Source organism: Agelaius tricolor, unplaced genomic scaffold (genome assembly GCF_023055355.1).
Source record: "Agelaius tricolor isolate 1412-34295 unplaced genomic scaffold, bAgeTri1.0.p SCAF_5, whole genome shotgun sequence".
Taxonomy (NCBI): domain Eukaryota; kingdom Metazoa; phylum Chordata; class Aves; order Passeriformes; family Icteridae; genus Agelaius; species Agelaius tricolor.
The window spans coordinates 36,483,179-36,504,860 of NW_027269265.1; the positions used below are offsets into that span (position 1 = coordinate 36,483,179).

Below are 21,682 nucleotides of genomic sequence, written 5' to 3' on the forward strand. Positions count from 1 at the left end.
CTCCCTTTCTACCTTTGAACATGCTATGTCATGTTAGCACACTTCTGATTTGTGGAAATAACATGATAAACTAAACTAAAAAATGACATGACAATGGCCCAGAAAGAAAATCACAGATTCACACACACTTCATAGCTAAATAATCTAATTAGTAATTCAAAGAACAGTCAGTTTGTGTCATATAGGTTGGAATGACTAAACTAAACCAAGTATTAATCCAGTTAACATAGGAATTTAGCTAGATTTTTTAATAAGTAGGAGAGATCACTAATTTTTTTATATAAAACATCTTAAATCATATATACTGTTAAATTTAGATAGGAAACACTGGAATGCTATGAGATACAGGAAAAAAGCCCAGCATGCTGTTGCTCATGTGCCTGCTTTTCCACACAAGCCATCTGCACTCAGTACAATTCTAGCAGGAATTAAAATAGCCTCAGGAGAAACATAAGAGAAACAGCTTCATTTCTGTAGATATCAAGACATACATGAAGTCTTGGTTTCAGAGGACCAGCATACTCTAGCATACAGCATACTAAAAAAAGCAATTCTGCAGAGAATTTCATAAAAGCATGCAGATTTCTGGGTGTATCAAATGCAGCAAGAAGTGTCAACTGTTACCCCCTCCTCCAAGTAAACCATTAAAAGCTGCAAGTAAAATGACAACAAAAAGACATCCAACCCTAAACTAAAGATAATCACAAATTACTGAGAAAACATTAATATGATACCGATTCTGCTGCGTTGCTTTTCCATCTCATTTTTCTCTCCAAAGTTTGCACGATGCATGCTAAACGAACCCTCTGTTAATCCACATATTTTTCCAGCCGGTTTTGTTGTGAGCTCTCTGGGATCCTATTGTGCAATTCTCCTCCCCTCTTCCCCAAACACTTCTGCTGCTGATGCAGAGGCTGGCGGCTGCTACAGCATAATGCAGCTTCCAGTAACTATGGCAGCAATAGCTCTGAATACCTGCTGCAACAAAATCCTAAGGCTCAAATAGAGAAACTACAGTGAAAAATAATTACTTGTGGTAAAAGCTGAAATTTACCAGTTTTCTGAAAGAAAACACCAGTCAAGTTAGCATCCCCATCTTTTCGACTGCCTAGGGTTCAAGTCCTATTTGCCTTTTACAAATTATTTTTCCCAAGGGAAAAGGAGTTAAAAATAAAGCAGAAAAAAAGATGTAGGCAAAGCATTTTGTGCCCTTGCAAACCCCTCACTGAGAGCAGTCACAAGTTAGAGCTACAAGCCTATCCACTAATGCACATCTCCACCACTGCTCCCACCTTCTCCAGCTCTATCCTCCCCCTCATGCCGTGTCCAATCCGGGGCCCTTCCCGCAGGGGCTCAGAGCAGCAGCAGCAGCAGCAGCAGGCGGCACCAAGCACAGGCACAGGATCTACATCTGCTGCTGCCTCACACAGGGGCCAAACCTCTCCCTCCTGTTCCCTAAAGCAAAGGGAAGAGCAACAAAGGAGATACAAGGACCTTGTGTTGTCATCTCCTTCAGCCTCCCGAAGGAATGCCACTCAGAGAATTCAACCCAAAATTTGGGGAGTGGTGGGCAGGAGATGGGAGCCAGAAATCAGTCAAAATGGCCAGCAGAGTCAGAAACCTTTAGAAACAAGGGATCTTTGGAAACCTACACGCATAGTAATCCCCTTCACAGAAATTACCATCAAATGAATATCATTTAGATTTCTGATTAACTGGTTTGCTTAGAGAATAATCACACTGTTCTGTTTCATATGTGGTTTTTTTAGCCTTTCTATGCAAAACCTCTTTTTCTTTGCCAAAGCCCCCAAAATAAAAGTAAAGCAATGACTTATTTAAGGCACCCCTTTAAATATATCTCTAAACCAGATCTCTTTTTGGCCAAGAGTCACAGGCACAAGACGCAGCACATTCTCCAATAAAGGCCAATGTTGCCTCTTTAAACTCTAGTTCAGCTAACTTCACATTGTCAGTTATATATCGAATTAGTTAGCTACCCTGCTAACCCCCTTCACACAATTCTGCTGTAAATCATAGAATTGCTGTAACTGACACAGTACATTTCTCTGTGAAACAGAATATTTGAGGTATCTTTTAAGAGATGAAAAAGTTTTCTTTAACCTTTTTGGTTTTTTTGGTAGACCATTTTGAAATTTTCAAATGAAAGCTATTAGTGAGAACTCAGAATATTTTACAGATAGTAGTTGGACAAGTTAACTATGCCACATTAGAATAATAAATATGTTTGTTATGCTGTATCAAACTCCTCCCCCCCCCAGTTTAACAAGGTTGGTATTTTCAAGGAAAGAAAGTTTAAGCATGTTCCAAGTACCTAAATAATTCAGTGTGCTATACCACTGAACTCTAATGGAAAAACTCCTATGGGTTTTTTTCTGAAACCAGCAAGACAATAAAATCAGAGTTTTTCTTTGTATGCTGTATGGCATTAAAGCAATGGCAGGAGAAAGACCTTTATTATCTACTTATTTGTGGTGATGCTGTAATATGACTGATGCCATTCACAAGCTTTCTGTGTTTGTTGGCTGACACCAAACATCAGAAATTTGCAGTGCTGGGGCTATTATGAGTAGAGTGTATGAAAAAGCAACCAAATTAGAGTATAATGATATAATGACTCACAATGCCTGAAATTTCAATATTTGTGTGCAGTGGTAGAAAATAGTTTTTCCTCTCATTCCTCAAAATATTTAATGTACAATTAAAGGTTGAACTGGTAATTCATAAAAGGCAGATGAGAAAAATGTCACCCTACTAACAGCATGGGAGATAAGACTCCTATCATTAATAATCATTACTGTAATACATATATTGACATGATCTGAAATAAAAAATCCAGAAGAAAGCAAAGTACCATCAGGTCCTGATGAAAAAGGTACTTAAACCCATGGAAACTCAACAATTTCTGAATTACTTCTGTTTGCAGCTGCTGTGCTCCTTTGCATGAGTGAATCACATTCTATGCCAGGAATTATTTCTCTTTTTTTACTTTTCCCTAAAGCGATTTTATTCTCACCAGAAAAGAACCCAGTTTATCCAAGCAATTTTCAAAATACTAATGAGTATTCCCAGTACCTACTATTGGCACAAAATCTAATACATTTAGGATTCTTATATGCTGGAAATTGGTGGCAACTTCAGAGTAAGCCTCACTCTATTAATGGTTTTTAAATGCATTCTACACATGCAACAAAGATGCACACCATTTGCACAAGATCTCACATGAATAAAGAACATGGCTGCAGAGCCTTGCCTGTAATTCAGCTTCATGTACAGATTCTTGTTCCAATATGATAAAATAGTTTGAATTAAAGCTTAAAGTGTTAGCTTCCATCCCTTCTGGGGGAAATCAGTGTAGCACAGGAGAAAGGTAAAGCTAAAGGTGCCAAAAATTTCAGCATGATTTAGACACATTAATAGTCTTACCTTGGTTCAAGAGAACATTTGTTTTCTTCACAGTTTCTACATTTTTGACTGCAAAAATTAAAATAGAAAATCATAAATATTTGGGGAAAAAAGGCAAGAAAACTTCACTGAAGCCTATTACACACAATGTTACTGTCATTTTCAGTAGAGGAAGATGCAGATTTCTAGCAGCTGGGAGAGCACCAAGAACTTTCAAGTGAGAATGGGACAGAGAACAAGACACACACAGAGCTTTACCTGGTCTTCTACTTTCCTCTAAGCATCTCTTACTGACAGAGACAAGACCCTGCATTAGGGTGGACTTCTCTACTCGTGATCAAATACACACTCCCTGTAGTCCACTTAGTCCTGTATTATGGTTTGCAAAGTACCTCACACACACCTTTTAGTACCTGACATTTATTCTTATATCAATCTTAGGCTAGATGTTTTAACCATAACCCCCTCCATAAGCAAAACTTCTTGTCTGTATAGAAACACAGGCTCACAGGTTACTGCAAAACAAGGCTGAGTAGATCAATTCAGTTTACCTATGCCAAATAACTATTCAAAAGGAGAGTAGGAACACTGGATTACTTAAGGTGAAAAATCAGCTATTATAGGACATAGTTTACAGATCAGTCCTATAAGAGATGGACATTGATAAAACCTAAGAAAATCAATACCATAATATTTTTCATCTTTACTGAAGTAACCATCTGAAATCCTCTAGGTAAGCATGAGGGTAACTTTAAGCAACGTAATATGCTTGTAATATCCTGTTCAAGGGATTGAAAAATTGCTTGACACAAACAAGTCTTCTATCTGAACATGGTTGGGGAAAAAAAATCAATCAGAAATGTTCTGCAGTTTTGTCAGGCTAAAAAGGGAAAACCAAAGATAAATTTGTGATAAACTTTTCATAATGCTTCTGGATTTCTTCAGTTTTTTCTAGATTCATCAAAAAAACTTGTGACAAGAGCTCCACAACTAATGTTTTTAGCAACATAAAGAGCACCTTGGTGTGTACATTTGAAGGATCATTAAACAAACCATTAATTTTGAAATTATTTCTAATTTTTCCTAAGAAAAGAATAGCAATGATGTGTAAAATGTTCTTCAGTAAAGAAACAAAATTAAGTAGTGCTTTGTATAGGCAGGTATCACTGCAGCAAATGAAAAGCAAATGCAGAGATTAGATATCTTAAAGAGAACATATAAAAACACACTATCTAAGGTGGAAAGCAGGCCACTTGATTAGAAGAATGAAGAATATTTAAAACAGAGATAACATTTTATGCTCATAAAAATGAGATTAAATCCTTCCTCTAGAAAGAGATAAAAGATTCCCAGTATGTTACCACACCAAAACCACTCTAGCAAGAAGCAGAACCACCAGCAGATATGAATGAGAAGATGGCTGTTTCTTGCCTTTAACAGGTTAATTGAATGGGCTAGGCTGAGAGGAATTAAAAAAGAGAAAGACCCCAGTTATATTTAATTTAGTAATATTCTATTTTCAGTGTTATGAACTGAAACACAAAACATAATTCATTTTCCTGATATGTATTAATCACTGTCTTCATCACACCAATTCTTTCCATTTCATAAAGTCTCTGCTACAAAAGCATACACTAAACACTGAGGATGAGCAGCTCTTCAACACTTTGAAAGCAGTATATGCCTTATTTACTGCTCAGTTAAAAAAAAAACAAGCAAGGAATAGCATTGGCTTTCTGAGATAAAGGGCTCAATGAGGACTTGAACTAAAGGGAATTTATGAACAAACCTTCTGATTTCCTCAACAAATTAGCAGTGAAAGTCAATAGGTAATAATTGCCTTGGCTAAATCATGTCCTGAAAAGGCCATTCTGTGCACTGAAGTAATAATATAGTAAAAATTATAGATTAGCTGTAAAGCAGATGTCCAAGTGAATTAAATTAAGGCTGACAGTCTCATCTGAGGTACTTTCTTAATTGAGCATCAATAAATGATTTTGCAGGTTTGTTGCTTGTATACCTTAATGCTCTATATTAGTTGGCTGGCCAATGTACTTTCTCTGACAATTCTTTTTGACTACTTACTTAAAAACGTGGTAGGACTTACTCTGTATACAGCTTTCTTTTGTCTGAACCAAGTCCCTTATTTCAGACATCATCCCAAAAGAGAAATTGCTTGTTCAGTTGCTTTTTTCTCAGTTTTAAACTTACTTGTAGATAGAAGAAAGGATATAGTGTGGAGAATTGATGCAACTTCCATCCAAATTGAGCCAGTCCAAAGCTCCATAATTCATAGTGGGTGGGGTTTCATTAATCTACAGAAAGCACACCACATAGGACAGGAATTAAAAAAAAAATCACAGCAACCCAGGAAGTTCCAAGGTATCATTAGTACTGTCATTGTTAACTATTGTGTACAAGGCTGCGTAGTACCTCCCATGTGAGTTTATAATCTCACACTTCTGCTTAGTCTTTGATAATTAGCAAAATTGCTAAGTGTTTGTTACTGAGTACATCTCTTTTTGCAGTTCTATTTGAATGTGCAGCATGTTTCATTAATCAAGAAATTAAGAATGAAAACAAACAGAAGTTAAGCTCCTTATCTCGAAGTGAGTACAGAAGGATGGGAGAGTGGAAAGTAGAAAATATTAATAAATGAAAATCCATTTAAAAAAATAGACTCTTGCCAATAGCAGTTGATAATATGGTTAATTCCTAAATGAAAAAACTTATATTTTTTAAGTTAGGTTTTTGGTTACGTTTGTCAGTCATTTTAAGAATTACCTCATTTCTTAAACATTATTGAACTAGCAAACCAAATAATAACTTACAGTAATTTTTTTCCTGAGTTTAACATACCAAGAAATATTTTGTCTATTCCTGATGTATGTAACAATTAACTGCTTCCAGAGTCAACAACACTTAAATACTTAATCCCATAAATTTTCCATTTCTTCTAGTATACTTCATTCAAGACAGTGAAATGACAAAGAAGACAGATAACTCAGAAAATTATCAAATGTGGAAAGATTCTTAACTGGTCTTTTCACTGCAGCATTCTGCCTTTTTGTTTCAATCCTACTGTAGTCATGACTAGAAATAGGAAACACTAAATTATTCAAGGGATCTGCATCATCTTTTGCTAAGCACATCTGAAGGAAGTGCTGGTGTCCTCCCACAAGAGGTTTAGTGTCATTACAGGCCATTAGATGGAGGAAATGAAGCAAGTGAATATGATGATGAGATGAAATATTATCTTTATCAGGCTGGCTTTTAAGAAGAAAAAAAATAGGAAAAAAAAGAGAAAAAAGATAGTAGAGAAAAACAGTTTTAGAACTTACTGATCTTCTTAGTCTTAAGATAGCAGCTTCTGCTGGGTGATTGAATCTAAACTTATGAGATTTTCCAAGGACAACAAGGGCCCCTGTGAAAACAAAATAATTAGACATTTACAGAGACATAATTCATCAAACTACTATAAAATAGTAGGTTAAAAAAAATCTGACCAAGTGCTTTCTGTAAATCACAGTACAGAGAACTATTTTTAAAATTTGTCACTATGGAATGGCAGAGTTATCAATCTGTAAGGACAGCACCCAAGCAAACTAATCTTGGAGATCTCTGCAGAGTAAACATAACTGTAAATTCCCCTCTCATATTAAAAGCCAGCATGTCTTCATGCCAAACCCATAACCAACCCACTGCTGAAAACTTGTTTTTACACTATATCTTTAAGAGCATTGCAAGTTTCCAGGAGCTGGACTGTTACTTTAAGAAACCTGAAAATGTGGAAGCCTGATCCATTTAATCTGAATTCATTCATCATAGCCTATGACTTAGTTGCTACCAGCTTCCACCTAAATACACTGTGAAAAAGCTGAAGGTTGTTTCAACCATATTATATAATCGCCAAAAAACCCTTTCAGTGGCCAGCTGGCTTAGAGTCAGTCTCCACTATTTTCCACAATAAAGTCTCTGACTACATGTCTTCCCTTTTGAGAAACCTACATACCACTGTTGACAAAAGGAGGCAGAATATTGTCACCAATGTTTTAATTTTACTTCTATGGGGTACCTAATTTATTTAGCCATTCATCAAAACTTGTGGAGCTGGCAGCAGACTGAGAGATATCTTTCTTTGATCTGCTCAAGATCCATAAATTCTAAATCTAAACTGCAGTGATAAGGTGACCATTATGCAGGGTTCATTTTTCCCAGAAAGCACAAATCTTGCCTTGTGACAGACGGCAGGACCCAGCCACCTCACAGCCATTGACGGAGCAGCGCGCGCCGGGGCCCGGCCGCAGGGTCACGATGCCGCCGTGGTTCTCGATCAAACAGTGATTCCTTTCAATCCACTGCCCCTGCAAAACTGCAACACAGACATCATCTCACCTGGGGAAGGGCTTGGGATGGCCCTGCTGTCCTCAGACTACCACAAACTGTTTGACACTATGCATACTACACACCCCAGACAAACATATCATGTGCAGAACAAGGAGATTAAATACTGCTAGTAAATACCAAATCACAGAAAAAACTTACTATTGAAACTCACTATTGAAACTAGTGAGACTGTTTCTTTATTTCTGGTACTGGAAAACTACATATCACTTTCTGGTCTGTGAGCTGATGTGCAAATTCTTCTGTTATGTTGAATTTTCTTAATGCCATTTTGGCATTTGTTGTTTATAATTTACTAATCTTTTGGCAGAAAATAATCAAACATAACCAAACTTAGCAGAACTTAACCAAAGCTGGGATCCCGCAAATTTTCCAATTTCTGTAGAAAGTTTCAGTTCTCTATCACAGTATCTAGCTCCTGAGATTGACTGAGAAAATTAAAAGCAGAAATTAAATTAAGACATATTCTAAATAATTTGCACTTTATCTAAACTATTCTGTGCAAGTAGAGTTGAAAAGCATTTTCAATGTCTCGTGATCACTTGTGCCCCTAGTTTAGGACAGAACATCTGAGAATTTGGATGTAAGATGTAGATAATTTTAAACTCTAGTGTAGCATTTCACGAGTGGGAAGAAAATTCTGAAGAGATCTCAATTTGGTCAAATCCAGTGACTTTTTGGCCTCTTAAACAAAAAATAATCACAGATTTTAGCAAACATTAATAATGAGTCTCTTCTACTTAACTTCTTCAATGAAGAAAGCTGACGAAAAGAAACACTACCTTAGCTGTTACACATGACAAATGCACACCTCTTGGTCTGACCTGAGCATGTGACAAAGTTGCAATATCATTCTCTTACCAATGTCTTGATCTTGGTCTGAGTCACTTCTTCCGATTTTGGTTGTTCCTTCCTAAAACAAGAAAAGAACTAATTTAAAAGTTGGTTACAGGAAAAAAATACTATATATACTACTTAAAAAAAGCTTTGGTACATCATTTTAGCAAACACTTAAAATAAATGGCCTCTGAATGACTGCACGGTTAGAGGTGAATGCTGTGTACTGGTAATACTTCAGCCCACTGTTTCCCCCTTAGCACTGCAATTACTCTTCATCCTGCAGCAAAGTCAGCTTCTATGACTCCAGCAAATAAAGTAACCCTCAGAGGATGATGTTTGCACTGTGCTTGAGACAAGTATTTTGGATATGAATATGTATCCCGACGCTTTGCACTTTCACAGTGAGACTTGGTGTTTACAGATAGGAGATTATTATTTTAATAAATATCCATGCAGAAAGAAAGAAGCTGCAAAATGATGATTCAATTAACCAGGCTTTTCAAATTTAAAAGTAACAGAATTCCTAATTCGTAAGGGCACTTTTTCATAGATTATGAGCTCTTCAATCTAACTACTAAAGAAGAAATTTTTCTGAAATTTAAATGACATCTATGAAGTCTTCCTGGTGCTCAGGGTATATGGGAAAATTCCCAAACCTGAAGATTCAGTAACTTCAAAAAAAGAACTGCCTAGAAACCAAAGCCTCCAGAACAAGAAGATTTGAACTATATTATGGGTCAGGGATGGAAGTGAAACTGTAGTTTGATGGTTGCCCGCAAATACCAATAAAAAAGAGTTTAAACAATATCACAGGGAAAAAATGCCAAAAAAGGCAAATAATTAAATTAATTTACCATCAGTCTATTACTTTCCATTACCAGTTCTATGTTTTTCCTTAGGATAATTTCCCAATTTTTAAAGAGACACTGTATTTGGTTATGGTAAAGTGATTGGTAAATGCACTCTAAAATTACTTTAGTGGCAAGCCTTTCAGTTTTATTAAAATTAATTATGGACAGTAAACAATGTGATTTTGTATTCAAATTAGAACAAATTAAATATACTCTCTGCTCCAAGTGTATTGTAAAGCTTGAATTTAAAGATCAAGAACGCAGTAGTAATTGGAAGCCTGAAGACTGGGAAAACAGAAGCTGTGCACTGCTTCAAGGTGCCCCAGTCCTGGGTAATTATGGGTAAATCACAGTAGGTTTGTGCACTGGGCAGAAGGGGAATGGTTATCAGAAGCTCCTCACAGAGCTCAGCTGTCTGAACCAACCAACAGATGCCCCAGGCGTGAGCCCTGCTGAGACTTCATTTTCTGGAGAGGCTGAAGGCTGGACTGTGCCTCTGCTTTGAAGCAATTACCAAGTTACATGTCAGCTTAACGTTCAGCAGACTCAAAATATACACCTGTGTTGGCTGCAACTTCTAGAAAACTTGTGGTCCATATGGCCTTTGTCTCATGTCACTCAATCAAGTGAATTAGCAACATGTATTTTATACAGAGAGAAGTAAACCAACTCCTAAAAGTTCTCTTTATCAATTATCTCCTTCACTATCAATTCTGTTCTTCTTTGGCAATGAAATACTTATTGTAATTCCAAAAGAAACTTTTTCTAAGTTGCTGAACTAACTCTCCGGTAATACAATTTAATTAAGAAAAGTGTATCACAGCAGTATTGGCTCAGGAAATTCACAACAGTATCCCAGTCAGTGGAGTGATTCTGGGTAAGTTTAAATCCAACTAAAAATTACAGGTGAGACCAAGGGTACAGATATGATACAAGCAAACCAACTCAACTTGAGAAAACAAAGAAATAACCATATCCCAGGACCATGCTGATTTAATTTTTTTAATCCTATTATTGAGCTAATAATTGTAATATTTATACTCTTTCTTAATTTAATATTGAGTATTCCACCTGAAAAAGGGAAAGATGTTTCAGATGAAACAACTGCACAACCTGACCTGAGCACACCATAGTGCATCTTCACACCCCTTGAAGTGTTTTTAAATTGTTACCTCTTCTGGCAGTTTCTCATCACTAGTGGTAGAATTCCTAAGGTACATTACAGAACTATAAAAAGTAAGATTGCTTTGCCCCTTCACTTCTGGAATACTCCAACTTTCAAAAAAGGCTGTGAAGTACATCTTTTACTGAAACAATAAACAAACTGCATAGTTTTAGGCTATGCAAAAAAGGTCAGCTGAATCACAGGAAAACATACATCCTTTATTAATGAAAGCCAGAAATTAAGCATAGGCACAGCATCAGTTAGTGCAATTAATGCTATGAAATATCAGGGGAGTAAAAGAGTAACACAATTTTATTTTGCATGATCTGGAAAATACTGCTGTGACCTCTCTCTAGAAGTACAATGCAAATAGTTGTTATATGGTGAAGTCTTAGTTTGTAAGGAACTGCTAACATTTTACCTTCTTGCTGTTCAGATGAAGGTAACAGACACCAGAGACTAAAAGATGTAAAGCACAAAGAAAAGAAAAGGCAGCATCTAGAAGCAAAGAAAGAAGGGACAAAGATGTTAGTGTGACAGAGTTATGAACGACTTCAGAAGGTGACCCTTCAAACCATGTTATGCCATTAAAATGAATATATTTAAATTAGGAGTTACCAAAATTAGTGTGGGAAAGTATTTGCTCTTTTCCCAATGGCACATAAAAGGAAAAATATTTAAGTAGTAGCAGTTGCTTTCAAAAAATATTTATTGCTAATGTAGAGTTGAGTAGTTGAATTTGCATGTTGATCAGCACTGGACAAAAATACTTCGTCCCTAATAATTACCTAGTGCAATTTCTTTGTGTTGGCATGAGAAAAATTAGTTAAGTTTCTCTTTCAACATGATAGAAGAACAACAAGATTTCCATTTTAACTATTTGCTATCATTTTTAATAGGAATAAAAAAATCCTGTGTCCTTAAACTGTTAATTATCACAAAATCTAGATAAAGATTTTTTATTAGTAGACAGATACATGATTTTTAACTGTATTTTACATCTGTTTTGGCAATGAGTGCATGCCTGAAGAAGTACCCATCCAACATGCCTTTCACATTAAGCAGCATCAATATTTCATTAATTTCCATTCATTTAAACAACATTAAAAATGTTGAAGTCTGGCCTAGCACTGGCCATATCAAAAACCAAAAAACCCCTAAAACCATCTGACCCAGCCATGCACGTCATATGCCATAATGTTCAGTAACATACATACAAAGTTATAAAAGTTTTTTAGCAAAAAACTTGCATTAAATTAGCAGCTACAGAACACAACAGAATCTATGAAGCCAGGATTTCTACATGATCTTCAAAAATAGCCACTCCAGCAGTATCACAAGTAATTAACCTTCATGCTACATGTCTGGTATCTACCTGGCAGATCGCTCATAGGGTTAAAAGCAACATATAGTCATTGCCAAAGTGAGCTTTTGTTTCTTAAACCTTACGTCTATCTATACATATACAAATATTCCAGTCTTAAGTATACAAATGCATAATGAAATTTGGACCAGTGTGTCTGGAATACTTTAAGCACCATCCTTTATGTTTCCACATATTCAGACATATAACTGCCCTCATGCTCTGTGGACTACTTTAAATATTTTGCTTTGCTTGTAATACAATTCAGATACTTTGCACATCCATTCATAAGGAGTCAAATTATATTCATATATGAATTCTTCTCCTTCTCCATTTCCAATTATTTTCTGCTTTTCTCCTCCATTATGTCTTGTGATCTGCAAACTTCATATTTTGATAGCTGTTGTTGTAATGTCACCCACACCACTCTCCATTTCCAAAGAAAACAAATATTTTCAAATTAAAGGGTAAAATAAGACAAGTGACCATATCTCACCCTGAGATGGTATAGCACCACTCCCGTGCTGAGGATATCATCATCCATGGCCATTAGATGAGGTAAATTAGAATCTATTGTTACTCCAGCTTTTTCTTTGTTGATGTCCACACTGTATTCTTCCATGATGGCTTTTCTGTCTGTCCACTTACTTGTCCAGTCTTTGGTCAATTGCTCAATCTTAAAGAATAGAAGAGAGAACTGTTTCATTACTAAGCAGGTTAATTTTTCTTTTTGATCATGCTAACAAATTATTTTGCCTGTCTTTGGGCAAAACCTAAAGTCTGCAAAACCTTTCCTGGTTAGCGGTGATCAAATCCTCTCAGTAATTTTGGTAAGTGTACAATAATTTCATTTGACTAAATTGGAGTTTATGTTAGAAGGGAGAGACTGTGTATAATGGATTGCTGTGACATATTGAGACAGCTTTCAAACAAGAGGCAGATTGTGCGGGCTTAGTGATGCACAATGGACTGTGTCCCATTAAGGACATGAGACTTTTGTCACAAACTGGCGGAGCACACTCAACATGAATGAAGGACAGCAGTTTCCTGCATCTGCAGAGCAAAAAGGAAACGATTAAGACAAAACAGTTTTCACTGTGGTTTCACAACCACAGCAATGCTATCCCCCATGCCTAGAGAGAGAGATAGTTACAGCACCAAGTAAATGAACTCATACACACCTTCATTTCATTCTGAAGGACCAGCTCTGTCAGATTGCCATCCTTGTCATCACTCCAAGAGGGACTGGAATTTCTCTGTACAAACAACAGCCACCAAGATCTGCACGTTACTTTTCTTATTCACAGCTGGCAGGCATGTTCTTTCACTCTCCAGCATTTCAAGGAGATGAAGTCAAGAGAAGGAAAGACAAAACACATGCTGCCTTCTAGCATCTAGCCTACATCTCTCTAGCTATTGCATGCAATTTTTTGGTGCAAAGAACTGGTAGAAAAGCAATAACTGACAGATAGTTCTGTGTAAATACATTCTGAAGTGTAAGTTCTGTCTCTCCCAGCAAAACATTCTCTCCATGGCTTGGAAAACCAAGACAGTAATATTATTCCAACAGGGAAAAACACCAGGGATGTCAGCTGTATTGTGAGGGCTCACAGATGTTCACAACTCCTTTGTGGGGAGAGAGCATGCTGGAAGTGTTAAACATCAATTAATCTCTTGAAGCTTCCATACCCTTAAAAATAAAATATCCTATTTTATGGTATTTCTGGACAGGTAAACAATCCAACTCTATGAAAGACAGACAAGGAAATCCTTTTGAATCATTACATGACTACTTATAATTCAGGTTCATCAGTACAGTGACAGAAAGAGAAGAAATTACAGAAAAGCAGTTAACCTTATAATAATTACAAAATCACCCAGAGAACAGTTTGGAAAGATAAACAGGTGAGATGAAAGTAAACTACCTAAAGTAACACAAAAGTTCCAGTAGAGAAATGCTGCTACATACCAGTTCAAAGCTCATCAGCATAGTTTTCAACCTATCAATTTCTTCTCTCAGTTCTCTGATCAGTTTCACATTTGCATCCTGAAACATTGAGACACAGACTGTTGAAAAATCGGTCTTAAACTGTAGCATAAGAAATCAATGTGGTATATTGATATTCCAACAGCCAGGAAGACAGGAGAATAGGCAAACTCACAGCAGTACCCCTTGCTTCACTCTGCCAGGCCCTTGAATGTACTGCCTAGGGACAGCTGGTTCTCATCTTTGACCTATTCTCTTTTACCATAAACATTTTTCCATCTCTCTTCTGAACACAGACCTACCACAGCAGTTGTTCCCATCATGACCAGAGGGATACATCACTGCTTCTAAGGATTTACCTTCAAAATAGCTACATTACATCAGAAAGATGCTGTAACTTAAAGCTGGTATATAAAATCTGATTGGAGGAGACAAAGTCAGAGTGTCATCCAGGATGGTATTAAAAGCCTTTACATACACACATAAAGATACATACATAAAGCTGATACACAAAGAATTTCCTGTCTGCTTGGTGTCAGGCATTTATCTCACTTTCAGAGATTCAGTGTTTCTGCACTGGCAGTTTCTGGAAAACAGCTTTTACAGACATTTCAGACAAACTCTTGAGTCAAGAATCAGCTTTCTCTGGGCTGCCAGGTCAATTTGCAGTGAGGGGAAGAAGACTGAAGGGCTGGGGTCAAGGGTCTACCATGGGCTGTGCAAGAGAGTGATGGGTACACAAGCTGGGAGGCTGAGAGGCTGTGTGTGACAAGTGACTTACCCAGTAGTGTTTATGTGACTTTAGCCTATCACGGAGCTGATAACTGCTGCTGGCAAAACCAAGCACACAATTGCTGCTACTATTGATGTCTGAAAACAACTTAAAGGCACTGCTAATTAAAATGCAAATTAAATTTGGGAAACCTAGGATTAGAAGGGTTTCCTTCTGCCCAAATTTAACATAGTATTGTTAGGAAAGCAAATAGTGAAGTACAACTCTAAGATTCTATCCTTCCATCTACAATATAAAACCTTGATACACTCATGCCAAATCACAAAAGAATACTACTAAACCTGTAAAGTCAATGGAGTAAATATTAGGAAATGGCTGAAATCAAGACTATTTTGAAACCTAAATTCACTGAATATTCCTTAAATGGATGCACTATAATTCAGTCCTTAAGTTATGCAATCATGTGTAAAGGGGGTCTCATGCAGAATTTCAGGTCAAGAATGGTCAGTTACAGAACAGCAATTCTTGAGTTTCATATTTCTAGCATATGTGATTGTAGATCTGGATCAGTATGTGCTGCTTGAATTTTGCAGCAGTAAAGACAGACAGAATTATGCACTTCTCTATGAATTATTTTTAATGCTGGTTCTTATGAGTATAGTATCTAAAACGTCCAATCTGTTTTAACACTATGTCTTTGATTGAGAGTTTATGTTTTTCACATTTGATAAATGTGGACTGAGTGTAAGGATGGGAAATGAGAAAAAAGCACACGCTGAAAATTTGCCTTAAGCATCTGAACGTCTAGGATTGAACAAGAATGGGATAGTAGGGGCAGCAATAGAATTCAGGCCTCCAATGCAGCACCTGACTCTCTCCTTAATACTCTGCCATCTTTTACCTTGTGCAGCCTGTGAAGGACCTCTACATAAAAAAATGAATCTGTCATAAAGTCAGAGCTCATTCCTAGAACAGGCAATGAATGAAGCTCGGGTTCTGTGGCCAAAATTACTCCCATGTATTTAAGGGGTTCATTATTTTGTGTACTGAGAGGAAGACAAATTATGACTGAATAGGCTACCTTAGGCAGAACTCAAGGCCTCACCTCATTTACTCTGGGCTTGTTAATAATATTTTTGGCATTTGCAGCATATCTCAAGGTACTCATGGTCTCGTTGTAGCTGGAGCTGGCTGGTGAGATAGCTAGAGAGAAAACAAATTACACAATTTAAAAAAATATTCAGCTTAACCCATCATTTTTCAAAAAGGTTTTTTTTTTCAGTCTTGCTCCTTTAAAAGATTAAAAAAAATAACCCTAGGATTATTTCATTCAGCTCACAGAGAATGTCTTCTCCAGACTGTATTTATAACAGAATGAATCACCTAAAATCGAAGCTATCACCTTGGTAAGACTCTTAAACATAATTTCATGCACAATCAGCATGCATTTTCATTTCCTTGAGTATTCTGTGAGGTATTTATGAAAATCTTTACAAGGACAGACACTAAGTGTTATAGCTGTCTTCTCACTGCAGTAGAGGTTCTTATTAAAGGCACAATGTGGTGCAAAATGTGAAACAATTCATAGGAACCAAACTCACTGGCAATCATAATGGTTTTGGAGTTGCCCCCCAGGCTGTCCTTCAGCAGCCAGGTGAGGATGGAGTCACGGTAGGGGATGTAAGCCGGCCGTCTGCTCCCGCTGCCGCCGCCCGAGGGAGGGCTCTCCACATGGCTGCTCTCCCCTTCACTTGTGAGGGTGTTAATGCTCTGGCAGCTGCTGAACATCTGAGAATTTTGTGCTGAGGGAGAAGTACCACAGAGCTCAGGAAAGGAGTTATTTTCTTCTGTCATGGCTACTTAATTTTCTTAGATGCAATTACAGTTTATAAAGACACCACACAGCTGTTCTGTTGAGCTTTTTGATGTAAATGCAAATAACATTTACACTCAACACACAGTGAGTGAGTTGTATGCTTTTATTGCTACACTTCAATATAAAGAACTAATGTGCTTACCTAAAGTGGATATGACAATTCCAAGTGTAACTAATGACTTGTTAATATTGGCACCTTCGGTAATTCTATCTTTACAGTAACTGGGATCAGCTCTTTCACTGTAGCAAGCAAGTGTGAAAAAGACAATGCAAAATAAACAAAAATGCTTAATTATTAACATACAGTCAATATGAAAACATTATGTATTTTCAAGCAATACAAGAAAATAGAAATTATGAGCTTTGCAATTAAAAAACCCATATTCTTCAAATATTTCGTATTGCCTTCTATTTCAGAAAATTCAAACAACCATGAGCAAAGGCTGTTGGTGCAATGCACTGTTAAGGACCCACCAAAACATAAACTCAAGTCTGAACTGGCCAACCTAATCAGAGTAGTTCTGAATTTAAAAGAACAACATATATTTCACATCTCCACAAGAGTAGCCTGGCTCAGTACAAAAGTCTGTATATTCCCTCAATGCCACTTTCTCTGACCATACGTGCATGGTAATTTATGTTCTTGAGAAAACAAAAGTCCTTTTCTCTAACTGTTCTATAATTCTTCAGCACAACTTCCATCTTTCTGTTTTCTGTCACATCCAGCACAACCACATGTACCTCACTGAAATACACAACAAAGATCAGAGACTTAGGAACTTTAGGAATATAAACAACATAGACAGTGAGATATAGCTATTTTCTCCTGCCCATGCTAGGCAGTCATGAGGAACGCATTCCTTTTTGCCCCTCTCTTTTCAAGGACAGATTTAGTAATTCCAACAACACCTACCAGAAAAGCAATTTAATAAGACTATAGAGCTGAATGGAACTACCTTAAATATATGCAAAAACACAGTATTGGTTCTGAGTACCCAGGAATTCCCTTCCCCAATGAAAACCAATACCAAGTACAGAAGAAGTATTGACAAAGACAATATTAGCTTAATATTCCCTGTTACATTATAAGAAAGTCAGGCTTTCTGTTAGTTCAATGAAATTTTAAAATATTAAACTTCATCTTTTAAGACAGTACTGCCAGCATCTTCAGAGAAAATTATCTCTCTGCCCTTCAGTATATTATTACCTGCCTGCAAGATCCACTAAGTTGATCTTGCTTGCAATTTCAGAGGGAAGATTGTTCTCCAATATAGCCTGAAGAAAAAAAAATCAATAAGGAAGATTATTCCCCTTAATTAATTAATGAAAATAAAATTGATGTGCTCTTTTGTTTAAAGCTGAGCTGTACATTTGACTGTCTCACTGCCTTTGTTTGTGACCTTGACCCTCAGACTATGTTCAAACCACTAACTCAACAGCTTTCTCACCCCACAGAGAAACTACCCTCTTATGCCAATTTCCTCTCAAAAAAACCTTTACTGCTTAGAGACTGTGAAAGGGTTTCTTGTAGACCTTGCAGAGTTATTTTCCACTAATGTATTCCAAAAGTCTTTTGTGAAAGTAAGGGAAAATACCCCAAAATGTTCTGTGATTACAGGATGTTAAGAGTGTGAGATAGAAAAGGTCTATTGGATCACTGAACGACTTCCCTGCCAGGGAAGGATGTAATTCCTCCAGAGAAAGGCTGCATTGTCTCAGGGAGAGTACTGGATGCCAAATGCTAAAAAGATGAGCACATCTAAAAAGCTGGACAGATACAAAATTTTGGTATAAACTAATGCTGTACTTCAATTAAGAATCCTAAACAAGTGTGATAAAACATAACCTCAAACATATTCACATATAATTTTCACAGCATCTGAGGGGCTATTGCATTTCAAAGGGCTGATTGAAACTGAAAACATTTCTTTTAAAAGTGAGGTTTTGGCATCACTTCTGACTATAAGCTTGCACAAAGGAACAGAATGCTTCAACAAACACTCCACACATCTGCAGTGTGATCCAAAGGAAATAAGTAACAGTTTCCACCATTACTACAAACAGCACAAAATAGTGACAAATAAACAATGCACAACACAGTGAGCAATGCTTTTGGAAGTGAGGAAGTTGGGTTATTTTTAGCTAACCTGAGTGTAGTGGATGGTGAAGATAGCATGGGATCTGCTGCTGGCATTGTGAATATGTGTAGCTGCTGTGATTCTAGAAAGAAGAACAAACCATTCAATTACAAAGGGTTACTTCCCTGTATTCGGGGAAATCAAAATCAACAAATACAGCAGATATATGAAAAAATGTGAAACTTGGAGAATATGGCAGGCTGCATTCTTGGATCTGATCCCTGAGAATTTGGCAGAGAACATGGAAAGGTGGAAAGTGAGGATCAGTTAGAGGTGGTTTTTTTTCCACCAGCAGCACTCTGAGGAGATATCTTAAAGCAGCCTTACAGCACAGGTAGAAGGTGTGGCATAAGCAGGGAGCACAGCAGAGAAGTACAGCCAGCAACAGCATCAAACAGTTCATCCCCAATACAGAGTGCACAAGCCAGCACATCTCCATTTGTCTCCATTTTTATCCCTTGGCATTTCCAAAGGATTCAAAAGTCTTCATAGACAACTTCTGGAGTTCCTTTACCCTGGTATAGCTCTTTTACACTGCCAGAGGAGCCCAATGAGACTAAGCAGTCCACCCATGTGAGTGCTAAATGAGTACTGTAATTCCCTGTGTGGCACTTGGTGACTCTGACATGGAGAGATGGCTCTTGTGCTCTGACCCAGGGCACTCCGGCAAGCAGGAACTGCTCACAGAAGGAGCAGTAGAATTCTCTCACTGCCTCTGTAGTGCAAACTTTTGGAAATTCTACTTTCTTTATTGTTGTTTTAATAAGAAAAACCCAAAGAAATTAGCATTTTTTCCAGGGCAAAAGCAAGGACACAGACTTTTCTCCTTTGAGCTTGCCTTGAGTATCAGCTATACATGCAGCCTTTATCATCAGTTTTGCCAAGCCTGCCCTCCACAACAGTAGGTAACTTTATTAGGGCAGAAAAGGACTGTGGTACCATGCTTTTGTTACCAGCCCAGCTGTCGGAGCCACTGCAGAGAGCAGTTGCACTAGAGAGCAGAGAACTGCAGCTATGTGTGCGCTGCTGAGTGCCCAGGGCACCAGGGCAAAGCCAGGACTCTCCTCCCCAGTGTTCTCTGCTTCCTACACCTCCTCCACAGTCCTGAGTGGCCAAAAGCTACAGGCAGCTGAGCACAACGTGATTAAAAGCAAGCCAAAGCTGAGGCAGCAGGAGAACGCGAACTGGTCTCCAGATGCTGGAGGGGGACAAACGATTAGGTAAAGGGCAGAAGACAGAAAACAGCCCTGCAGTGGGCAGAGAATGTAAGGACACAGCACCAAAGATAATAAAGTAAAAGAGAAAAAGATAGTGCTCCAAGATTTGGAGGAGGAAGTGTTAGTACCCCTCACCTCCACAACAATACACAAGGTAGTTACAGAGCAAATTCACATCTCAATTACTCACAACACATGTAACCCATGTATTCACCTGGAATTTTGTTGTACTTAGTCTTTTTTTTCACCATAAAGCTGCATCTATTAATTGCTACAAGCAGAAACAGCAAAACTTATTCCTGATGTATATTCTATGGGGTTTTTTGTGATAATGCAGCTTAGTTTTTATTTACTTCCCAGCATCACTGTTATTCTAAAATGTTGACTACTCTTATGATAAGACTTAATTTTGGAACTGTGATTAGGATTTGGGCAATTCTTTCAAATATAACTATTTTCCATTACTGCAATGACACCTGTAAAGATATTCAAGGTTTCTTGACAAAAAATGTCTTAACTAATGAGAGCCAAAATCATTGGCTTCACCAGTGTTCCAAACCCCACAGTTCACTGACAGCAAACACACAATTTGGACTAAGAACTTATAGCAATAAAACCAAATAATTGTAAACATAATACTTCTAGAAAATAAATAAGTATGCATTACATTATCAGCAGTTTTAAATCACTGAATTATACAACAAAGCGAGTTGAAAGCTATCCAGTCTAAAGTATCCTGAGCAAGTGAAGGGGGAAAACAGATGTCTGTTTACAGCAAAATGTTTTCTTGGCTTGCATTTTTTGTCACTGACAGATGGTGGAATTTTGTGGGTAAGTCAGCACAGGGTCAGTGTTGAAGAAAGATCTTCATGAGTGCTTGTAGCTCTTGCTCTGGACAATATGATGATAGGTAAGGTCTCATGTGTGTCTCATATCACCAGATCACCAAATGTGACATCCTGTCATCACAAAGCACTGCCAACCCAGTCAGTAAAATAAACATCAGTGAAATGAACATACAGTGAAAGAATAGTTAAATACAGATAGAGCTGGTTTGTTATGTAAAATACCTTTTAGCTATTCCTTCTTCTAGAAGTTTTACAACTTGCTTGTAGTCTGTAACTAAATGCTGAGTCAAACCTGCCAAAGATTCAACAAGAGTTAAATACTTAGCTTTCTCAGTTTCATTCAGTTCATCCAACAATTTACCCAACATCAGGAGAATAAGAATGTTCTGCTGAGATGGCAGTCGGTTGTACAAGTAGTCTCTGGACTAGAGTAAATTTTATTAAAAAACACAACTATTTAATTAAAAAAAAAATGTAAAAAATTCTAGTTCATCTTTCTGATGCAGTGACATTAGTATAAAAAAGTACCTCATACTTTCACAGATCAGAACTTTTTCATCTGCACAACCATGGTACTTAAAAAACAGTATAAATCCATAATAAATTTTCAGCTATGTCACTGCTTCTGTTTAGGTACAGACCATGTAAAAAAGATTTTGGCCATTGCTCAGGATGATGGCTCTGCTCATGCAACTAACTCAGCTAGGAACGACCCCCTGTGAATATTCACCACTTTATTAAATAGGCTTTAGCTGGCACTTGGGGATCTTCATGCACTTTTCCTCTAAGAGGGCTTTTTGAAGGATCTCCCTGAATAATGATATGAATCAGCTGACC

General features: G+C 37.3%; 1 protein-coding gene across 1 annotated transcript in view; it reads right to left on the minus strand.

Moving 5' to 3' along the window:
* STARD9 (StAR related lipid transfer domain containing 9) overlaps positions 1 to 21,682 on the minus strand; it is a 93,959-nt gene that overhangs the window by 27,897 nt on the left and 44,380 nt on the right. Inside the window, exons 8-21 of the mRNA XM_071427282.1 lie at positions 21,068 to 21,137; positions 18,790 to 18,862; positions 17,850 to 17,917; positions 16,785 to 16,882; positions 16,368 to 16,568; positions 15,872 to 15,969; positions 14,016 to 14,093; positions 13,228 to 13,302; positions 12,543 to 12,722; positions 8,689 to 8,740; positions 7,658 to 7,795; positions 6,765 to 6,847; positions 5,635 to 5,738; positions 3,445 to 3,492 (exon numbers count right to left, since the gene is read on the minus strand). Coding sequence (XP_071283383.1) covers positions 3,445 to 3,492; positions 5,635 to 5,738; positions 6,765 to 6,847; positions 7,658 to 7,795; positions 8,689 to 8,740; positions 12,543 to 12,722; positions 13,228 to 13,302; positions 14,016 to 14,093; positions 15,872 to 15,969; positions 16,368 to 16,568; positions 16,785 to 16,882; positions 17,850 to 17,917; positions 18,790 to 18,862; positions 21,068 to 21,137 — 1,366 coding nt within the window. The remainder of the gene's footprint in view (positions 1 to 3,444; positions 3,493 to 5,634; positions 5,739 to 6,764; positions 6,848 to 7,657; positions 7,796 to 8,688; positions 8,741 to 12,542; positions 12,723 to 13,227; positions 13,303 to 14,015; positions 14,094 to 15,871; positions 15,970 to 16,367; positions 16,569 to 16,784; positions 16,883 to 17,849; positions 17,918 to 18,789; positions 18,863 to 21,067; positions 21,138 to 21,682) is intronic.